Source organism: Pholcus phalangioides, unplaced genomic scaffold (genome assembly GCF_987345545.1).
Source record: "Pholcus phalangioides strain wild (caught in Gottingen) unplaced genomic scaffold, Ppha-v1.0 ptg000172l_1, whole genome shotgun sequence".
NCBI lineage: Eukaryota > Metazoa > Arthropoda > Arachnida > Araneae > Pholcidae > Pholcus > Pholcus phalangioides.
This window is the reverse complement of record NW_028301637.1, coordinates 4466660-4489176: the sequence shown is the minus strand read 5'-3', so window position 1 is coordinate 4489176 and position 22517 is coordinate 4466660. Positions and strand designations below refer to the sequence as shown.

At 34.4% G+C, this 22517-nt stretch overlaps 1 protein-coding gene across 2 annotated transcripts in view; it reads right to left on the bottom strand.

Moving 5' to 3' along the window:
- bur (GMP synthase burgundy) overlaps positions 1–22517 on the bottom strand; it is a 62363-nt gene that overhangs the window by 21407 nt on the left and 18439 nt on the right. For both annotated transcript variants that reach the window (XM_089255894.1, XM_089255893.1), the window contains exons 4-10: positions 21809–21923; positions 19618–19715; positions 16339–16442; positions 9828–10021; positions 6010–6175; positions 2977–3128; positions 1717–1777 (exon numbers count right to left, since the gene is read on the bottom strand). In XM_089255894.1, coding sequence (XP_089112020.1) covers positions 1717–1777; positions 2977–3128; positions 6010–6175; positions 9828–10021; positions 16339–16442; positions 19618–19715; positions 21809–21923 — 890 coding nt within the window. The remainder of the gene's footprint in view (positions 1–1716; positions 1778–2976; positions 3129–6009; positions 6176–9827; positions 10022–16338; positions 16443–19617; positions 19716–21808; positions 21924–22517) is intronic.

The window sequence follows — 22517 nt, the reverse complement described above, 5'->3', positions numbered from 1 at the left end:
TCACCACGGGGCCTCCACGCACGAACACGATTGTCATCACTGCTCAAGTTTAATCTCGATTCGTCGCTGAAGACGACCTGGTCCTATTCCGTTGCAGTCCAATCCCATCGTGCTCGACACCACTCCAAACGGAGGCGTTGGTAGGTGGGTGTCATTGGTAGCACACGTAATGGGCGTCGCGATACCAGATGTCCTTCAGCCAGGCGCCTTGCGATGGTTCGGGAAGACACAGGGGCCCGTAGTGAAGCTGCTGCCCGTGTCTGGATAGCGGCCAATGAGGCAGTTGGCTCTACACGTGCGTTTTGGATGATGTGACGGTCTTCTCGACGACTGGTCTGTCGAGGGCGTCCTAAACCTGGTCGCCGTGTAAATTACGTCTCTTCTGTCCACTGGTCCCAACACCTCCTCACAGTAAAATCAAAACGGCCTAGTTGACGAGCTACTCGCCGAGCTGACCACCCAGCTTCCATCATCCCGATGATTCTTTCCCTATCGAACTCTGACAACTGCTCATATGGTCTTCGACGGCGGCGTAACAGCATGTCTACCTCAGCATTTCCTTTGCAAACGATTAAATACACTACAGCAAGCTCTGCTTACCTGTTTTATACTCCAAGGAAAAATGAAGTTCAACGCCCTCTAGTGGCATTACGCAATGCGCAATCACGCTGCATTTCTAATCATTTGCATATCTGCCCGACATGTACCTTCAGGCCAACTTTCGTTTCGATCCCACAATTATTTCTTGGTGCGCAAATTTTTATGGCAATGAGTGTATAAAGGGTGAACTTGAGGAAAAAATCTTTGATGGCATAGCAAAGGCCATGGAAATATGATTTGTCAAAGAATGGGTGCTGTAACTGAAACATGAAGGGGCATGAGGATAGAGCTGATTGCCCCTTATACAGAAATAGTCTTCATTTTCTTTTTAACATATGTGCATTGATCTATTATAAATTATCCATGACTAAAGACTAACCAGCAAACAATTTTTTATCAGCTGCTAAGAAGGTACCATGAATGGCTTCATTATTTGGTTATCTTGCTACTATCTCTAATCAACGGAAAGAAATTCTTAAGTGATAGGACAGAGTGTTGACATAATGTTGACTGACATGTTTCCTTCCGCTCCCAGGTCATAGAATGGAAGTTTTCAACTTTTAATTTTGAGTAACTCTTGATGGTATAACACTATCTTACAAACCCAAGCTACAAGTTCCTCCAATTTCGATATTTTTTATTGCAACACAAATGAAAAGTTATTCAGTTTTTTATATCATAAAACCCACGCAATAAGCTCTTGCTGGGTTCCATAGAACACCTGTTAGAACTGCATGTTATACTTCATACTCAATGACATCGGCAGAATCTCTACTGGTGAACATGCAGTTGGGGAGAGCATAGACTAAAGTTGGTCCGAACAAGAGCAGTGTGAAAATTAGATCCTGACCATTATGAGTACAGGATGTTGGAAGAAAAAATATTTTCGTATTAGCTCAAACAAGGAACCCTCTGGCATCTTCATGCTTCAAAGTTAGAAAGACTCATTCTTTGACTTAAAATGATTGTCTTAATAAGCTCTAATATATTTTAAAGGTTGCACTCTTTTAACTACAATTTGTTTTTAAATTAAATAAAAAGTTCGTATTTTAAAAGCAGATTTCCATTAATTTAATGGTATAAATTCCTTGAGAACATATCACAAAATTAACTCACCCTGACCCAGCAGAACTTCTTCTGGCTTCAAATTCAATTCTGAAACAAATTCGTTTGCCACCTATAGACAAAAAAAAAAGTATTTCACTCTGAGTGTAATGAAAATACTTAAGACATAGTTGGCAGGGCTTTGGCAGTTTAACAACAGTTTAAACAAGCAGCTTCACCCTGTGCTTTGCAAGTCCTAAGGGCGCTGAGTGTAAGAGCACATATACAGAGCCCCCCAGGGCTCTGTGTATATGCTTGTGATTGCCTATGCAATATGCTTGCACTTCTCAGGAGCTCTGCAGTCACTCAAAGAAAATAAAATAGCTCCATAAATCTGATAAATGGAAAAGGAGGCCTACAGCCCCCCACCCCCATAGAAAAATTTATATATTAAAAAGGGCTCTGCAAGTTAGCATGAATGGTTTGAAGCATGCATGCTCACCAGATAAATTTGACCCTCAGAGTAGCTTGACATCGCCTGTAAGCTTCACACTGACATAATCAATAAAAATGTTCCTTGTCTCTCAAAAGCTTTTTTGCAAAACTAAGTCCTTCCAATTAAGGTGTCCAGATTGAATATTTCTCTACAGCTGTATATCTACTACACATAGATGCCAAGAGATAAAAATATCACAACTCCTATGAAAATTGGTGCTATTATACTTTGTTGTTTTGAAATCTTGAGATGAAATTTTAAAAAAAATTGTAAAACATTTTATTTTACTACGCCATCAGCAACCCGTTGTAAAATCAAAATTTTTTTTGTCTTGTTTTTAAAGTTTAAGGTGGAAAAATAATTCAGGGCATTTGTTTCAAAGACTTGGAGAAAAAAAAAGTTTGTCTGACAAATATGGAGGAAAAAATAAGAACTGTTACAGACCTTCCAGTTCTACAACATTTTGTGTCCCATAGACCTGTTGTGTCAATAAAATGTGAAGTAAGGAGGGCAGGGCCATGTCTCTAGTGATGTTAATGCAATTTTCGAGTTTGCAAGAGAAACTGGGTTTGATTCTCACAAGAGACCAGACTTTTCTTTCAGAGTTCACAAAGGCACAAAATCAAGAAAAGGCCTATTTCCTTAATCAGCTGTTTTTTCATCCAGACCCCCCAGACATCACTATGGGGCCCCAAGGGGGTCTGTGCACCCCCTGGTTAAGAACTCGTGGTCTATGACAATTCGTAAATGTAATTTTAATTGCAAGTCATATCACAATAATTTTTAAAATATAATGTACATTTAACAGTAATATATATGTATATATCAATACTTACTCTCATAAACGTATCACCAATAATTTTTCGTTTTTCCTCTGGATTACAGGTCATGCAAAGTAGAGGCGTTTCTCGTTTTCTGCTTGCCGGGTCCTTTGGGTCGATTGGTACTGTGGTTGAACTGTTGTAAAATATTTGTCCGGAAGTCAACACTATTTGCAAGAAAAATGTGAACATAAATCAAATAAACTTTCACTAAGTATATGATACACATCACTTCAATTTTTCTCAGAGGTTAGGACAAATAACAGGGTGTCTACCAAATACCAAAAGCAAAATTCCATGACACTTCTCTCTGTGACCTTTTCTCCCACTCAAAAAATTAGAAAAAGTAGGATGGAGGGGAGGGTACCCCTCCTAGACAACATAGTCACAGCATAATTTAAAAAAAATTGACAATTTTAATTTTTTTTTTTTTTTATAGCACTATTTGAGTATCCTGTAAGATTGACTTGAGCCAAAGCAAAATGACAGAAATGACTTGGGTTCAAAATGGTTGTTCTTGTAACAAAAACAATTTTTGGCCAAAATAGGGTCTTGGCAACCACATATAATTCTTTTCTGCTTGCTCTCTTCCTGCTTTAGCAAAATCATTAATTGCAATCTAAAACATTTGTATTATTTAGCATTATGATTCCCTCCTCAATTAAAATCAATATATATGATATTATATAAATTTTGTTGATAGAATTTCATTAGAAAAGTAGAACAAAAACTAGAAAGTTGAACAAAAATAGGACATTTTCCCAAAAAGTAAAATGAATGAGAGCCCTGCATTTGACAAAATGAGCCATGCTGGACTGTTTTCTTATATCAGTGGTTCCCAAACTGTGAGTAGCGACCACCTTGAGGGTTTGGAATAATAAAATAAGGGGTCTTAATGAAAGAGGGAACAAGTGAATTTACAAAAAAATAATTTAATTTTAAAAACTTTTAAAGTTGATTTAAATACAACACCCTATAGAAACTGGACCTTAAGGGCTCAAGCCTCATAAGCCGCTCCCTGGCAAAAGCATAAGTGGATACAGGATGTTTCCCTAACAAGGTGGGGGAACTAATGTCCACCAAAGCCAATAATTTTTTAATGGGGGGGGGGGGGGAAGCGATCATCTTTATTGTCCTTTCCCCCCCCCCCCCCCGCATCCTCCACTCATGGCTTCAACCAACTTGGCGAGATCACTCAAGCCCTCAGTAGATCAGGAATATTCAATGCAATCCATTCCTGCATACACCCTTCCGGGTCGTATATACAAATGTTGGGCAATCCTAGATACCCATCCCTCAATGTTTTTGTTGTATCAGAGTATCTTTGCCACCTACAACAAGCTTTCCAAAGCAAGCTCTGTGGGAGCACCCACACTCGTTAAAAATGTGTCCTACGAATGCAAAACTACTGAACAGACTATTGATTGATATTAAAATGTGTGCACAACAGCTGCGTTACAGTGCAATGCATAGCAATAGTGGGCTCATAACAGCAAAAGACGTTGAATGGAGCAAGGTGTGACTGATCGAGCAGTTCATTCAGTGGGTTCAACAATCAGGGCCGACTGTCGGAAATGGCAGTTTGTTGTCGGAATTGACGTGCACTGCCAGACAGATATGTGCATCAGAAGGAAACACTGTTCTAATAGAATGTGCACAAATGAGCACATTTCTTTACTAATTGTATTATCACGCACAGACAAAACGTACTAGCTCAGGTAAAATAAAAAAATTAGAAGAAATGTTTCTTATATACGAGAGCCGAAACCATCGTGTACGGGTACAAACATAGTCCAGCCGATTTTCTAATTAGGAGGGAAGCACAGTAGGGGGGGGGGGGGCTGATAGGGTTTCAGCCTGGGGGGGGGGGCCCTAAATGAGATAATTTGTTTTTTCACACCATAAATTCACTATACAGGGCCAGTGAAAAATTTGGCTTGAGCCCGAAAAAGATCTCTGCTTAGGAGACCCTACTGCAGGATGTGGGGCCACTAGACCAGTGGTTCTCAACCTTTGGAGTCCCACGGCACAGTTGATTTCTTTCCTTCATTGGAAGGTCTGGGTATAAACAAGAGTAATGGGAAATAAATGGGTAAAAATGAAACAATAAATCACTCACTGCCTGGTTTGACGGATGTCAGGGGCGCGAGGTTGAGAAACACTGCACTAGAATTTCGGGGTCAGGCTTATATTATGAGCATCCTGAAAAATCAAGCTAAGGCTTATTTTCTGGTTGTCTTATTTTCTGAGAAAAACTATACTTTTTGCTCTGTTTCACTTGAAGAAAGGTGTTCGTTACCAATGTTCAATCAAGAATCCCACAAAGTTATTTTCTTTTCATTATGAGATAGTGTTATTTTTGTCTCTTGATATTTCAATCATGAAAGTCTGATAAACATGAATAAAACTTATAAAAAATGTAATGCAAACATGTAAATATTTTTGGAATAAAAATTCAGTTTACATACATTGGTTTACTTCTACACAAAGGCTTCAATCAATTTATATAAGGATTTGTGTATGTGTGTGAGAAATTATTCTTTATAAATAAGCAATAATTTCTGTGAATATGCTTATCACATATCAGGTATACTTGTTAAATTAAGGTCCATGGTTGCATTTTCTGTTTGTGGTTTCTTGTAATATATTTTAATATGTGAATCTCGTATCTAAATACATAAAAAAAAGGTAGAAGAATTATAAAAAAAAAGTTCAATTCCAAGAAAACACATTTTTTTGGTCATAAAAAAATCATTTAAAAGTACTTCAAAATATACATATTTTAAACACTGCACTATGCAGCAATTTGTGAAATACATAAACCAACCTCAAAGTAAAATTTTAAGATGAAAGCAACACATTTTCTTCGAAAACAATTTCCTGAAAAAAACCCAGCCGGGGGGGGGGGGGGAACATCTACCCAGGGAGTAAATTTGACAACCCTGATATATACTCATACTAAATATATCAAATTTTATGTATTCATAAATAACTGAAAGGATCAATGAAATATGCATCTATTTATTGATGAGAGAGAGAAAAACTTACCTCTTAGTTTTAAGCCTAACCGCTTTAAAGACTGCTCAACCTGCAAGCTTTCGTGTTTTCTCATGAAACCATTGTCAATATGAACTGCTATGACTTGGTCTTCTTTGAGAGCTCTGTGTAACAAAGCCGCACAGACTGTGGAATCAACTCCCCCGCTAACCAGCATCTAAAATTAGAACAAACGAGAATCATTTCACACCATTTACATATAATCTATATAAGTACAGTAAAATCTATTTTAACGAGGTAGTCACCTCTTTTTTATGGCCAAATAATTTACCAGTGTATAATAAAAATGTTTTTCAAACCCCTGATTAATGCTTCCCCCCCCCCCCCTCTTTTACAGATTTTTCTACACTACCAGTGTCCTTAAAAGAGGTTTTTACTATACATAGATATTTTTATGGTTACTAAAATAATAACAGTATAGTAAAACCTTTTTTGAAGACACCGGTAGGATAAAAAAAAATGAATCCATAAAAGAGATGAACAGTAAAAAATCTCTTACTGAAGGTTTCAAAAAAAATATATATATTTGGCTGCAAAAGAGAGGGGGTGACTCCATCTGCAGGGCGATTGTTAGAAGGGGTGACACTGTATATTATAATCTCCATGTGCATTTGACATGAAAATATTTTCAAAGACAAAGTGTCAAGCAATTTTTTTCTTGACGTCAAAGAATCTCAGATTTTTATACAAAGAAGGATTTTTGATCAAACTGCAAATTTTACTTGAATATTGAAATAATGTGGATAGTTATTTCTATCCATAACACTAAAAGCAGAGATTTTTTTCAACTAGTAAGGGTATGAAATAAAAAATGAGGAACATGAAAACAAAAATAAAAGTCAATTGAATCCTAAATAAGAAAAAAAAAACCATTCTTATTCATCAGTTATTTAAAATCCAAACACCATGTGGTGGCTTCCTTCAACCTGTTCAATTTCAACCATATAGACTGGACCTTGTGCTAAGTTACTTCCATTTATTAAACTGAAGTAGTATCTACGGGTATAAGCATAGTGCATGCTGGTTTCCAATTCTGCACGTCTGTGCCGTTGCCGATTGGTTGAAAAACATGAAATTCAGGTTTTTAACCAATTTGTAACAGTGCCAACTCACAGAAACATAAACCAGTGTAAGCTATGTTTGTACCCTAAGGCAGGGGTACCAAATTGGCAGCCCGTGATGTCGCAACAAGATCTAAAGATATACAAATACAAAGCCTGCTTAATTATAAAGTTATTTTACCACAAGTGTTAATTTTTTTTTAATTACTTTGATTTTTACAGTATATATTTTAATAAACATATTAATGTATATGATGAATATGAAATGGTTATACTTGTGTGAAAAAAATTCTACATTATAATATTTAACACAAGCCTCTATATATTTTTCCCATCAAATAATTTAAAATTGCTGATAAAAAGCCAGAATATGAGGCATTAAATCACAAAGAATGAAATAATTATCAGCAGCAACCTAATTGTTGTAACTGAGGCAGATGGAAGAGAGTAGAATTGAAAACGTAATGTATATAATGCCTGGTGGTGATGTATAAGATGTGATGTTTCTTGTTGTGATGATGATTGTAAAAAAATAATAATAGCTTCTGTGAAGATATAAACTATGGCACACTGGTCTTTGTCCTTCAGAGGGCAGCTGGTGTCTTATTTAATTATAAGACTTTATCATTCCAGCAGGTGATGATAAAGTCACTGCTGCTGCTTCATTGCGAAAACTAAAACAAAAGTGTTAGAACTAAACTGCCCCCCCCCCCATCAAATGATGCAAGTCTCAATTATGATCTTGCTGAAGACAGAATGTACTCCATAAAGTAGCCTACTCCAGGGTTAGCAAATTTTTCTTATGATAACACAATTTCCATTTGAGCTAAATATTTTATATCATCATTTTGGAATTCAAAGTAAAATGTCAGAAAAGACACTTGAAATTTATAGTGTTGGAAAAGAAACTGGATCTGACTATCATAAAAAGTGTTATGCAAAAGTGTAAAATCTGTTACCCATTACATCATTGGACCCATCGGACATCAATATTGAGGAGTGGAGCAAGTTCTGAACATTTATCTACTGTGTGTTTCAGCATCATAGAGCTTTTTTCTCAAAGTATGAAATATATCCGAAAGTATGCTTTAATCCTTTAAAATGTCATAAGAAAAAAACAACAAAAGGTTTAAGGATAGTAAACTTGTATTTTTCATGTATAAATGAAATAAATGGTTGTACAAAATAAATTCCAGGGCAAAAAATATGCCATGCCTGTAGGGACAGTGAATATAAACAATAAATTAGGTGAAGAAACTGAATACTGTGAAGAGATGAACAGTGATAGTAATGTAGAGAAGTAACTTGGAAAAATGTCAATTACTAAACAAGAAGCACTTGAAGAAATAAATTCATCTCTACAGAACATAGAAGAGTCACCAATTAAACTTCATAGGGTAGCTCCACAATGCAAGTCAAACAATGCCAAGAGAAAAGTTGAATCTGCTTGCAACACTTTAAAATCAAATGTTTGTAAAGTTTTTGAAGAATTGCCAGAAAATGAATCTCAAAGCACACTTAATGAAGATATTAAACATAAAGCAAATATGATTATTTTAATAAAGTTAATTAGAAATAAGACTCAATTTAACCATCACAACAAGGGGAAAACTGCAAAACTCTGGCCCCTGCTTTAAGAAAGGGGAACACGGAAAAAAATCTGAAGAGTTCAATGTCACTCAATATGCTGTACGAAAAGCAGAGCTTTTGTAAATGAAAAAGCAAAGGTGAGCCATCGTGTTTTTATTATAAAAAGAATCAAAAATTAAATTTCAACGATTTTTTTTGCAATCTAATTTTTTAATGCAAAGATTTAAATTTTCTTTCCTAGTCATGATCTACAGTTTTTTGTGAGCATTTTAGTGGAAATTTCATTTGAATGTATTGAAAATCTGCACATTTCTGATATATTTTCACAAATAATATTGCTTGAATGGGGTTAGCCTAAGAAATGTCATTCGTGAGGTTAGAAAACATTTTTTTTCTCAAAAAATATTTGAGATATGTACATGAAACTTTGCATAGTCAACAAGCATGGTAGAAGCAATAAACAAAAAATAATAATTGGAATCCGGGATGATGGGTTGCATTTCAGTATCTAGTTAAATGATTTGAAATCGGAACGATCCAGTCTTGTTTCGATGAATTTTGTGTTGTGAGCCAGAATAAACATATTAACGGTCAAAAAACCATTATTTTTTCCCCCCAGTATTTTACTTCATATATTTAGGAGAAATTGAAAATAAAAGTTGTTTTGGTAACTGCTGTGCCTCTGGTCTAAAAATATGTTTGAAAAATTGTATTTTTTTCTAACGAAAAATTCCACAAGTTTACATATTTTTTTTGCATGTAAATTTCAAATGTAAGTGTATGAATTATTTTTATTCATATTCTGTATGTTTTTGTGCACACTTTAGTGAAAACTTCACTTGAATATATTGAAAATTGAAAAAGTTATGATTTATTTTCTCAAACAATGCCGCTTAAAAATTGAGCCTCGGAAAAGTCATCTGTATCAGTTTTTGATAAATTTCAACATTTTTTTTCTCAAAAAATTTTGGAGATATGCAAATAATATTTCACACGGTTAATAAGGATGGTAAATGCAACAAATTAAAAAAAATCATTGAAATCTGAGACTATGGGTGTCATTTTGGCATTTTGTCGGGTGATTTGAAATGGAATGACCCATGCATGTCAAAAATCCAACCCTGTTTTCAAGTATAATGATACAAAAAACATATTTACCAAGACTTTGTTTCTGCCTACTGCTTTTTTGATATATTCAATGCACTCTGTTTCCCTAGACTGCATTGTGAATGAGCCGTTGAGTCCACTGATGTTAAACAAGAAATTCTTCATCATCAGCTTTCCGTGTAAAGTTAAATCAACTTCGGGATGGAACTGAACTCCGTATATTTTCAATTTTTCATTGGCGATAGCTAAAAAATATAGAATACCCATGCTGATAACCAGACAGTAATTTTTTTTTTCTAATTGAAAACTCCACAGATCATTATTAAATTGATAATTGAAACATGTCATCATATAAGATGTATATGTTACTGCCAAAGCTCGAAGTTAGTCAATTTGCGATGGGGCCAGCCCGGTTGACCCAGCCAATGTCTGAAGTTCTGGCTTTTACCCGGGCCTATATATTGAGATCCCTACACAACCCTATATATAGATCACTAAGATATTGATATTCAGATTCCTTTGATCATTAGGGTTGCCATATCTTAACAATAATCATTATGGTTAATTATGACTAATTATAAAGTCATAATTCCCAAAAAAAAAAAAATATATATATAGGGATAGATAGATACATAGGGGCCGGCAAAAACCTGAATTTCAGACATTGGCCCTGTCATGAATTGGCTAACTTCAGGCTTTGGAAGTAACATATATATACAGCCGAATCACGGTTTAACAAACATCGTTATAATGAAAACCTTGTTTCACAATGAACACTTTTCTAATCCCCCAGATAAGTTTACATAGGAATAATGGAAAAACCTGGACTTCCTTAAAAACAAAATTTCATTATAACAAAGTATATGTACTAAAGTACGGTAAAACCTCTCTTTTGCAGACACGGGAAGGACAAAAAAATTTGTTCATAAAAGAGATGAACATTAATCAAGGGTTTGAGAAATGCATACTTTGATTACACAAATACAAATGCCATAACAGACAAATGAGGTGGCTGAAGAAAGATGCCCATAAGGGTGATCAGTGAACACGCCCTTATTTCAAAATTAAATATCTCTACAACAAAGATCAATAGAATTATGCGGTAAACAGTACGTTTATTAGCAAAACTGTAAGAATGTTGTACAGAAATTTCGAAAATTTAGTTTTTTTTTTAATTTTTTAAAATTTAAAAAAACAAAACAAAACTGGAGATTTTGAGGTTCCAAAAATCCTCATTTGTGTGAAGAGAAACCACTGCATTCGCCTAAAGTTACTGCATGGGCAGTGGTATGCGCCAGAGGCATTATCGGCCCCTTCTTCGTGCGAGAAACGATTACTACTGAACGTTACGTTACAATTTTGGAACAATTTGTCAGCACACATGGCGCATACCGCAGCCCATGCAGTAACTTTAGGCGAATGCAGTGGTTTCTCTTCACACAAATGAGGATTTTTGGAACCTCAAAATCTCCAGTTTTGTTTTGTTTTTTTTTAAATTTTAAAAATTTTTAAAAAAAACTAAATGTTCGAAATTTCTGTACAACATTCTTACAGTTTTGCTAATAAACGTACCGTTTACCGCATAATTCTATTGATCTTTGTTGTAGAGATATTTAATTTTGAAATAAGGGCTTATTCGCTGATCACCCTGTATATACATTCAGTGACCAGAAAATCAGGAACAATCTGAATCTCAAACTTCAATTCGTCCATGCAGCATGTGCTTTGACATAATAAACTGGATTTGCTAATAAAGCTTTCTCTTTCTCAAAGCTTTCTTTTGCTGATAAAAAGGCGGTTCTAATATCTCTGAAGCTGCTAACCTTCTTGGCTTTTCTCGTACAACAGTACAGCCCCTCCCCCCATATTCACGGGGGTTACGTTCTGGAGGTGAACACGAATACGGAAATCTGTGAATAACCGAAACCGTGGGGGTTTTTTTTTGTATATCTTGCTTACTGAACATCATGAGAAAGATCAGGGTGACACAGAAGTAGAAGGGAATGTAAAAGAGGGTGCAGCGATTGTTGGCAATGTTTTCTGAAAGAACGTTGTGATTTTTCTGTTTGCCGTGTCTTCTTTATATCATCATGTTGATAAGGCTTCCTCTACTAATTTTTCTACATGTGAAGAACGTAAAATAGAGGGATCTATGTTATGAAAGTAATCTATTGCTGATTTAAGCTTGAGAAGCCCTTACGCTATGTTACTTGTGATGGCCTTGATTTCTACTTCTTTAACATGATCATCTGGTACTGCTTCAGTTTCAGGACCAGTCAGCTGCATCAATTCCTCCTTGGTCAATCCAGTATCAAAAGAACTTTGAATAACATGTATTCACTCTCAAGGTATCTCCTGACTTCCGGAACGAAACACTGTTAAAACCAATGTAGGAAAAGTGTTTTCATAGCCCAAGCCTTTTTATTGTCGTCAAAAATACTGGGAGCTTTGGCTTACCCTTCTCTTCAATGCTCACGGATTCGCAGATTTTAAAATGATGGTGGGCTTTATCATGTACCCATACGCATTTGCGCAAAACAACATAGTAAGTCTATTTCCACTTGCCTTAAAACCAGGGGAGTTCGCTGTTCTTTTCTGGCTTAACTTCTTTGCAGCATTTTCTTCCAAAATAGTGTAGTTTCGTCAGCGTTAAACACCTGCTGAGGTGCGTAACCCTTCTCTTTAATAATTTATTACGAAGTCTTTGGAAATTTTCCAGCTGCCTCCTGGTCGGCAGAGGCTTGATCGCCAATGCATAGGCGGAGATAGACCTGGAAGTCTGGGGAGACACGATGACGATGTCAATTCATATATATATATATATATATATGTATTAGATCAGTCTACTCCGCCTTTGACACTGGGGGGGCGGAGGAGTGTCCTCCCCACACTCCCCGTATCTCCGCCCATGTGCCAGTGATTTTTACATTGCGTGATCCAAATCGTTTCTTAAACCTATGAAACAACCTTAACTTGCATAAATTGATGAAATAGATGTTTCACCAGCCTTTTCCTTATGGAAGAGTAAAATTTTTTGCCTTCTGTTATATTTTTAACAATAAATTAGAATACATTTTCATATCAGTCTTGTACCCACAAAAAAAAAAACATTTTTTGTACGAGAAACATATGGATCCCGCAAGGTACTGCAAAGTTTTGACTGCCATGGGTGTAGCTACAGCTACGGCTGAACGAATTTGATTCCTTTTTCTTGATGTATCTCATTGTAGATTCGTTGATTCCGTAATGGTGAACCACAGCAGGTATTGACTTACTTTCGCCAAGCATAGTCAATATATCCAATTTTTCTTGTCAAGTTTTTACTTTTATTTACCTTTTCGAAGCATTATCAGTAGCACTAGAAAAATGAGCCATCCTAGACAAGCACAACTCAATTTTTGTACACAAAACACATGAACAACGATTGCTGAGTGTTGTCAAAAAAAAAACAATTCCAATAAAGGAAAAAAAACAACCGAATATGGGGGAGCTGACCATCATATCTTGAGTCTTCAAAGAATGGCAGCTAAGTCAACAAACTTTGAGCTGGAAGCGGAATGGTCGGAGAAAATCACTTGTGAACGAAAGAGGTGCCACGCAATACATGCATTGTGTGCAGCAACAGAGGAGCTACAACACAGCACAAATTAGCTCAAAGCAAAAAGTAAAACCAAAGTTCATTGATAAAAGGAGGCTGTTCTTATCACCTTCATTCAATGAAGATACAGAACTGTTGGTTTCTTCAATGTACATACACTTAAATTTAGTATCACATATTTCTTTGCCCGTTGTGCAATTCAGGCACAGTGGATTTAATTTTTTTTTTTTTTTTTTAAGTTTAATATTGTGGGCTATAAACTTCAATATTCTTTCTTCATAACAGAAAAGAGACAGGGAGAATATTTGAGAATATTCTCTGAAAGCACTATTATTAAAAATTTAAAAATAATTATTTCCAATAAGAATATTCCCCAGTAATTCATTATAGTAGTCCTTCCAGAGAATATTCTAGTTTTTTTTTATTATAATGCATGTTACTACAAATATTCTTAAGAATATTCTCTGGAAGAACTACTGTTATAAATAACTAGAGAATATTCTCAAGTTATTTATAATATGATCCTTCGAAAGAATTTTTATTCTCCTCGGGACAGGGTTGTTTGGTTTAAACCTTATTTTGAACCAAGTGGTTTTTTTAAAAAAACCACAAAAAATCAAATAAAAGTGGCCTAAATATAATTTTTTCCTTGAAAAATATCATATTGGTTCATTATTAGTCAAAATTTTTCATTTTTATCACATTTTATATTCTTGGGGTATATTTTGATGGTATATCTTTAAGTGGCATAAGATGGTGTAAGTGGTTTTTTTTAAAAAAAGTCTCATAAAAGTGGCCTGAATACATTTTTTTTTTTTCATATGAAGTATCTTAGTTATACCAAAGTTATATACCGAAGCCAAAATTTCTCATTCTTACCACATTTTCTAACCTTTGGCTACATTCTGATGCTCTATCTTTAGCAATTCATGAATAAGGATTGCATCACTCATCTAAATGTAGTGGTGTATTATCTCACAGGGTTTCTTTTTCCCTTCACAAAGAAGCAGCTACAGTAGTGACACCATAATGCTAGGGGCAGGTGGTCCTATAATTCAATAAAGACACCAGCTGTCCTTAAAGGACAAAGACTAGTGTACTAGTTGTTACATTACCTCACATACATTTTCATTCCCATAAGTAGCAGCACATCTCCTACTGTATATCTCCCAGTCTTAATATTCAATTGTTTTTTTTTTATACTTTCACACACACACTGTTAAGCCCAGTTAATCAAGGTTCTACTGTATAGTAGTAACAGATTTATGAAAAATAATCAGCTATATACAAGGTGATTATAATTTAAGTTTTGATTCCAAAACTATACAATAAGTACTGATCAGAATGACTTGAAAATTTGCATGGATACTCCTGAAGCAATGGAAGTTTCTTTCGCAAAAGAAAAAAGTGCAAAATGTGCAAGTAGATGATGCTGTACTTGGCCAGCAGTATAATCTATTTTGTGAAACCACATCATTTCGGCACTTCCACAGCATCAGTGTGTGGATAGAACTTCTATCAAGATGCACATTGCAATACCAGCAAAGCAGCTGCTGAAGACCCATTTTAACAGGCTGCACCTTAACCCTTGCAACTTCTGGCTGTGGGGGTACCTTAAAATGTTATAAACAGTGGTCAGATTGCAAACTTTGTTGAATTGCAATCTTCAGCACATTCCCTATATGTTAGAAGTTCCTTAGGAATATTAACGTGGGGGCGCGTTTGGTTTAATAAAGCTGAATTGCAAGCACATCCCCATTATGACCATGGCATACTCCGATTCTGTTGTAGAACAAGAATTTTTATGCTTTCAACCTCATAGCCAGAACAAGCGGTGGACAACATATTTAACATTTCTTAAGTAAGTTGTAGTTATTTGTTCAATTACTTCGTTTTTTGTGATGTTTCCATGAATTATGAAATCGTGAAATGCTATAATTAAGGTATCATTCTGCTATGACTGGCTATCGTTTCCATTCTGCGAGCAAATTTCCCACATGTTGGATGATGTCATTAATTTTACATTTTTAAGTATTTTTCCCCTTTATCAAATAAAATTGAATTTTTTCAGGAATATTCATGTCAATTTTCAAGTCATTCTGACAATCGTTCTTTTTTTACAGTGTTTTGAAATCAGAACCTTAGTTATAATCACCCTGTATATCGTAAATCATTGCTAATTAATCTGCATTATTTATGCTTCAGTAAATACATTATATTCACCTAATTTTTATTACTTTTTGCAAAATAGCTTCCTAATTAAGCATACTGAAAGTAACTGGAGGAAAAACCTTTATATATTATATGATTAATAATAACATTAAAAGAATTTTCAAACACACAGTAATCCATTGAGTTAAGCAAAAAATAATTAAATTGCAAAAGTTGGTTTTTGTTAAAATGTAATAAATATTTATTGATTAATTAGCATGGGAATAGTGTTAATTACATTAATAAACATTTTATTTTAGTTAATTATTGGAAGTTTGAATGATTTTTCAGAAATTTCATTGTTTTAAATGTTAATACTATTTAAAACAAAAAAAACTGGTTTAAACCAAAAAACCCCGGTTTTTGTTTTTTTTCAAAAAAACCAGTCTTTTTACCAACCCTGCCTCGAGATGAGAATATTAAGTTATTTAGTAATTATTATAATACACGTTATTACAAATATTCTTGAAAATATTCTCTGGAAAGACTATCATAAATAACTTGAGAATAATAATAATTTTTCATAAAAATATTCTCGCAAATTTTACATCTCTAATCAGGATATTCATAAGCAATTTATAAATATTTTCAACTTCATAGGCCTAAAAGATCTATATTTTTCATGAATTTAAAAATCCATTCAAAAACATTTCCTTGAGTAGCAGTTTGTTCAATTATGTTTGGCTACCTTATGAGCACTTTTTTCGTTCTAGTTATTTTTTATTATAAAATGTATAAATACATAGAAATCACCTGCAACTAGGTTCCCGGATTTCGCTGTAACTTTGAATGAATCTGCCACCTTATCAATGCTGTCACCATGAGTCAATAGTACGGTCTCTTCTTTATCTAGACCCCTGCCACCAAAATTATACATCAATGTTCAGAAATAGTACAAAAAATATATATATAACACGAATGTCAGTTAGTTCAAAGGCTAGACTCTAGAAATTTACATGCCCAATAAATATCGTCAAGCATTGATTTACTTACTTCAATAATTAGAAAATGATTTACGCTTGAAAAAATATCAAAAAAATTTTTTTTGATCAAATTTTTGAAATAAAATGTCTTCCCCAATGTGAATGCTTTTGCCAATTAAAAACCTAAAACTCGACCAGTGAAGGGTGGTGGTGGAATGTCTACCTCCCGCTATGCCAATGATACTATTTTTCACTGAGGGATTGCCCATATTGCACCCCCAGCATGTAAGGCAATAGATTCCTGGTTAGTTAATATTAAAATACAAAATAGAATCTAAAGAAATCCTCAGTTTCAACATTCTCCTGCTCCGGCACAAATGACATGACAAAGGTTATTGATGAAGTCGGTCATATTTATTTATCTCATTTTATGTCAAAATACTGTCAACTATGAAGCATAAAATGTCCATGATCAAAGTGTTATACAAAATACAAACCCAATACATCACACCCATCCTTCCTATCGCTTCTCATACCTGTTATCAACTTGATCTGAGAAAAAAAACATTATTTTTTCACATACTGCTGCCACTATCCAAACATTTGTTAAGTTTGAATACTAACTTTTCTTCATAGTTACAGAATTATAACTCTACTGCCAGAAAAATATTTCAACTTATTATTTTTTTTATCTCGTCATAATAATTGAGAAGTATTGTTCGGCAAGACGTTTCTTCAAATAGAGAAAACGTCACCAGGTTCAAGACCCAGGATACATGGTGAATGATCAAAACTTATCGGTTGAATGAAGTGTTATGTTAGACACTTTGGGTGAATGATATATCTCCTATTCCGATACACTGGATTCGCAGGAATTGTTTCCTTAGTTTTTTGAAATTTATCAGAGAACACAAATGACTCACTATTTTAGTGGGCATCATAAACAGTGTTGCTGCCTCTAGAGAATTCACAGCACAATTGTAATATTTTGTTGATTCAAAATGATGTCTCCATAAACAGGAATGATTTCTTTGTAAACATCAGCTGTGCGCTCATCTTTTGTATTAAGAAAACATATTACAGAGCACACATTTTTGATAAAGGAAAAATTAATAGGAAAGGACCAAGGTAAAAGCCAATGTTGCTAATTATATGGACAAAAACATTACCTTTCTGCCCTATTACATCAGGGCTTAACAAATCCAAGGCCCCCGCTTACTATAGCTACTAGAAAATTGTTATTAGCACCAAAAACTTTTTATGTGTGATTACTAAATAAATCTGAGGACAATACAATTTTTTTTGGAAACTGTCAGCTGGTCTACCAACAGCAGAAAAGGAGGCGCTAAATCCCAGGAAAAAAAGTTTTTTTTAGAAAACTAATTTTTCTACATCAAAATTTTTAACTTCCACATCACTTCCTGCCCTGAACAGAGTACCTAACTCGTCATGCATTTGTAAACTTCAAATGCTCAATTTTTTTTCCAGCTGATAGTTTTTTTTTACATACTGCTTATACAGGGCCTTCAAGAGGTTGTATAGAGCCTCAAAAACCACCCATAAAATAAATATTTGGAATGTAATATTACTTCAATACAACTACTTTCTTTGTGATTCAAACTATAAAGAAAAGAAATTGGGTTGCAAACTTCAAGGTAAAAAAAAATTCAAATAAAACATTTTGACAAATTAGCAAAACCATAGACACACATGCTCTGCAACAAACTAATGGTTATTGTCGTTATTTGGTATATCTACCAGAAAATTCAAGACATAAAATAGAAAGAAACTTCTCAGCTTATGTATAAAAAGTAAATGAATGAATGTACATGAATTTTTATTTTCAAACTCACTGCAGTAATGAGCATCTAAAGGACCCTTTGCATATATGCAAAGCTATGCATTTAATGGTTAAGCAAAGAACAAGTTTGGGGGAAATAAATTGCTGACAGTTTTTCCACAGGGCAAAAAATATGCTTGGCTTTAAAAAAATTTAGTTGTCAAAATTATTATCAAGCTTTAAGTGCTATACATGATGTATAGCCCTCCAACTACTTGGCTACGGCATGTTACGTCAGACGATTCTATTCTTTTCCATGACAGGACAAACATTAAAGCTCAGTCACTGACTAGCTATTCTCGATGAACATTTGTTTTACCTAAAAGAGCTGAATAAAACAAGTCTCTCACATGACATAGGCCAGTGTTTCCCAAAGTTGGCAATATCGCCCCCTGGTGGGAAATGGAATAGTTTGGGGGGGGGGGCGATAGAAGCTATGGATTTAACATAGAACCCTATGGGTTCACTTGAGTTGGGGGGGGGGGGGAACGATGAGAGAAAAAGAATTCTGATGAAGGGGGCGATGGAACAAGAAGTTTGGGAAACTGACGTAGACCAGTGGTTCTCAACCTGTGACTCGCGGAACCCTTTTTAGTAAAAAAATTCTATGGCGGAGCCACGTAGGCCAATGTTTTAATTATTCATCAAAGTTTCTGATGTATTTTTACTATTAAAAAAATATTTTTTTTTTAAATGTTACTTTTTTTAATTTTTCTCGAGCGGACGCGGAGCCCCTGGAGAATGCACAAGGAGCACCGGTTGAGAACCGCTGACATAGACTATATCATGTAGCCAAACCTCATCCCATGGCTGGCAAACTATATCCTCCTATATACTGTCCTGACAAGCTATGTAATTGCTTATGTTACTTTCTTGAGAAAATATTGATTCAAAATTTCAAGACATTGTATCATTTGTCAACTCATAAAATTTTTAATAACTTTACTGTTTTAATATGTGAGTATACTGTTTTTATCATTTCAGAATGATGTATACATTTATTAATTGGCCCATTCAGCATCTACACATACAGTCGAATCTCGTTATTACGAACTCCAGGAGAACAGAAATCCCTTCATCATAACAAAAATTTCTTATAAAGGAATTCCAGATTTTTGCATTGTTCCTATGTAAACTATCTGGGGATTAGAAAAGTGTTCATTAAAACGAGATTTTTCGTTTTACTGCTATAACGGTATTCGTTAAAACAGGATTCGATTGTATTAAATATGTAAACATGCAATAGAATTTGGTATGTTAATGCATTACTTGAATAAGGCTGAAGCACTATCGATAAGTATAGTGAATTGACCATCTTCTCTCATATCTTTCTTCAGGATAGTTCCTCCAAACTCCTTGTTTATTAACTAATATCAAAAGAAATCACATTATCAATGAATGATATTCACCAGAGCCATATAACTCAATAAATGTCATTAATATATACTAATAATTTTTCGTGAACCCAAATACAGTAAAACCCTGACTTATGTCACCTTGCAATTATGTTACCTCATACAAAAAAAAAATTTCAATTAGATGCACTTTGAACAAAACTTGAAAACTTTCAATGTTTGTTTCTTAGAATGGAAATGCTTACCCACGAATGTCATCAGAAAAACGAATGGAACCCCTCTTCTTGGAAAAAGAGGGGAGCACACAACTCAGGGCTTGACAAATCCCAGGCACCAGGTTGCCATGGAAACTAAAAAATTTACATTGTTATCACACATGAAAAAAATTAGGTGCCCAAGTCTGCAGACAGCACAAAATCATCAGAATTTATGTCAGCATTTGTCTGATAACATTGGAAGGGGATCTCGACAAGTCTAAAAAATATACTATTCTGGACTGATTTTGTCAGTAAAAAAATACTTGGCCTCCCCAAAGCAGAATGTTTTGCATTGTTCTGCAATGAGCCCTCGATTAAGTGGAAGCGTTCTGATGTAAAAATTCTTATAATAGTGTTTTGTACACTTTTCTTAAAACTCTTCCAGATTGTTCTGTAGTAGCACATTTGTTGTGATGTACGTTGCAGATTTTGACATATTCTGCTTTGGGACTTGGTGTCTATGCAATTTTGCTGGTGCCTAAAACATTTCAGATTTGTCAAGCCCTGGCATTATTGGTGAAAACATTTAACTCAACGAGAGTCTTTTTTTTACTTACGTCAATAGTCTTAGAACAAATTACTGAAGCAAGTTGGGAATCACTTGGGGGAGGATTATATACAAGGGATAAAAGATAGCATTTATATATACTTATACAAGCAGTCTAAGTTTATGCAAAAAATACAGAGAAAAAAAAATCATGATCAGGCTAAAGAAGAAAATGCCAGTTTTATTAATTCACTCCAATTTTATGCTAAATACAGTGAAACCTGTACGAAACAGAATGTCGAGACTGAAATAATGTTCCGTTTTAGACAAATTTGTTTCATAAAGATGCAAATCCAAGCACCAATATTTGAATAGACTATACTTTGATTCTGTTTGAGGCAGATTTGTCTCATGCAGTGTCCATCTCAGATCAGTTTCACTGCATAAGAACTTTGTGAAGTCTATCATGAAGGGATAGGTAGAATTTTTCGAAGAAAAAAAATCTCGATTTTAAATCAATCAAAAAATTATTCTCTATTGTCAGTATGCACCTTTGTTAAAGATAGAATAGATTGTGACATCAACGATATATATATAAGTAAAGACATATACAAAGAAAAAAAAATCAATTATAATAATTATTAGAGGGATTTATGACTACAAAGAATGTCATTTATGTTGAGAAATTCTTAGATATAAATATAATTCCAATCAAAACATATAAATCAATGTCTTGGTAACAATATAAATTCCTAAATCCATGCTATATTGAATTAAAAGTTTCAATTCTATAGCTTTAGTGCAGCAGTTCTTAAATTGTGTGTTATAGCTCCTAGGGACATCGCCAGGGATTGGTGTATTGACGTGTGCCTGTTCAGTGTGATTTCTGTGTACTATTTTGGAGCAAATGAATAAACCATGCCAAGGCAACTGCAAATGGAAAGAGTGTGGGAGAACCACAGCTTATAGTGGATCAGTAATCTGAGTTTGATTCGAGATTTTTTGGAAATTTCATGATCAGCAAATTTGAAACAAAAGTGTACAAATAAAAAAAACCAAACAGGCAAAATCTAAAATACAAAACATCTGAAAATATTGTTATTAATCAATGCTATACTGTTGGTTGTACAGCAATAAAGCATGCCTGACCACTGTTCTAATCAGAACGATTGTATGGTTCAAACTGCTGAAGATCAGCTAGTACATCAGCTAGTATTTGAAAAATTATAGGCCTATAAATGTAAATACAAATACATGCATAAAATTAAAAAAAAAAAAATTCATGCATAAAATTAAAAAAAAAACATTTATGCAAGACTTTAAAATATTTGAGCATATATATGCATATAGTACATGTTTACCTGTAAACCAAAGCAGATACCCAAAACTGGTAACCCACAATGAAATATTTGAGGATCACATTGACAACCTCCTTCTGCATTTACTGAACTTGGACCACCAGATATAATAATAGCCCTGAAGAAAATAAAATGAAATCTTCAATAAAATCATAATATCCTTTCATTATTTATTGCCCATACTGAGTACATAGATGCTCAATCAGCAGCGGCTCGTGGAGCCATCCGAGATGGCCCGACCCCAAAAAAACTGTTAAAATTTATACCTGAAGACATGCATGGAGTCTGTAAGACCCAATGTGACAGCACGAATCCACTTTATAAGTGGGATCTGATACCAGTGTGTGTGTGCTGCTGAGTTAATAAAAATGTGTAAATGCTCAAACTTGTTAGTCAAAGTTTTGACTATTCCACAAAATTATATAAATTTTTGACTCTAAGAACTACAATCAAGAGAACCAAAACTACCACCACTGAATTGCACATGCACCTCAAGAACATTATTTTAAAGAATTTCCAACGAAATGGTGCATACCAAGAAATGTGTGTATGTGTTGTGCTACCAACATGAACTTGATTGCTTTGAAGAGTGCATGTTATGTATTTGAGAAGCACTGCCATCTGACAAACTTAAGAGAAACAAATTGGCAGAATATTACTTGTATGTAACATGGGAATTTAATACATGCACCTTGTCTATATTTCATACTCG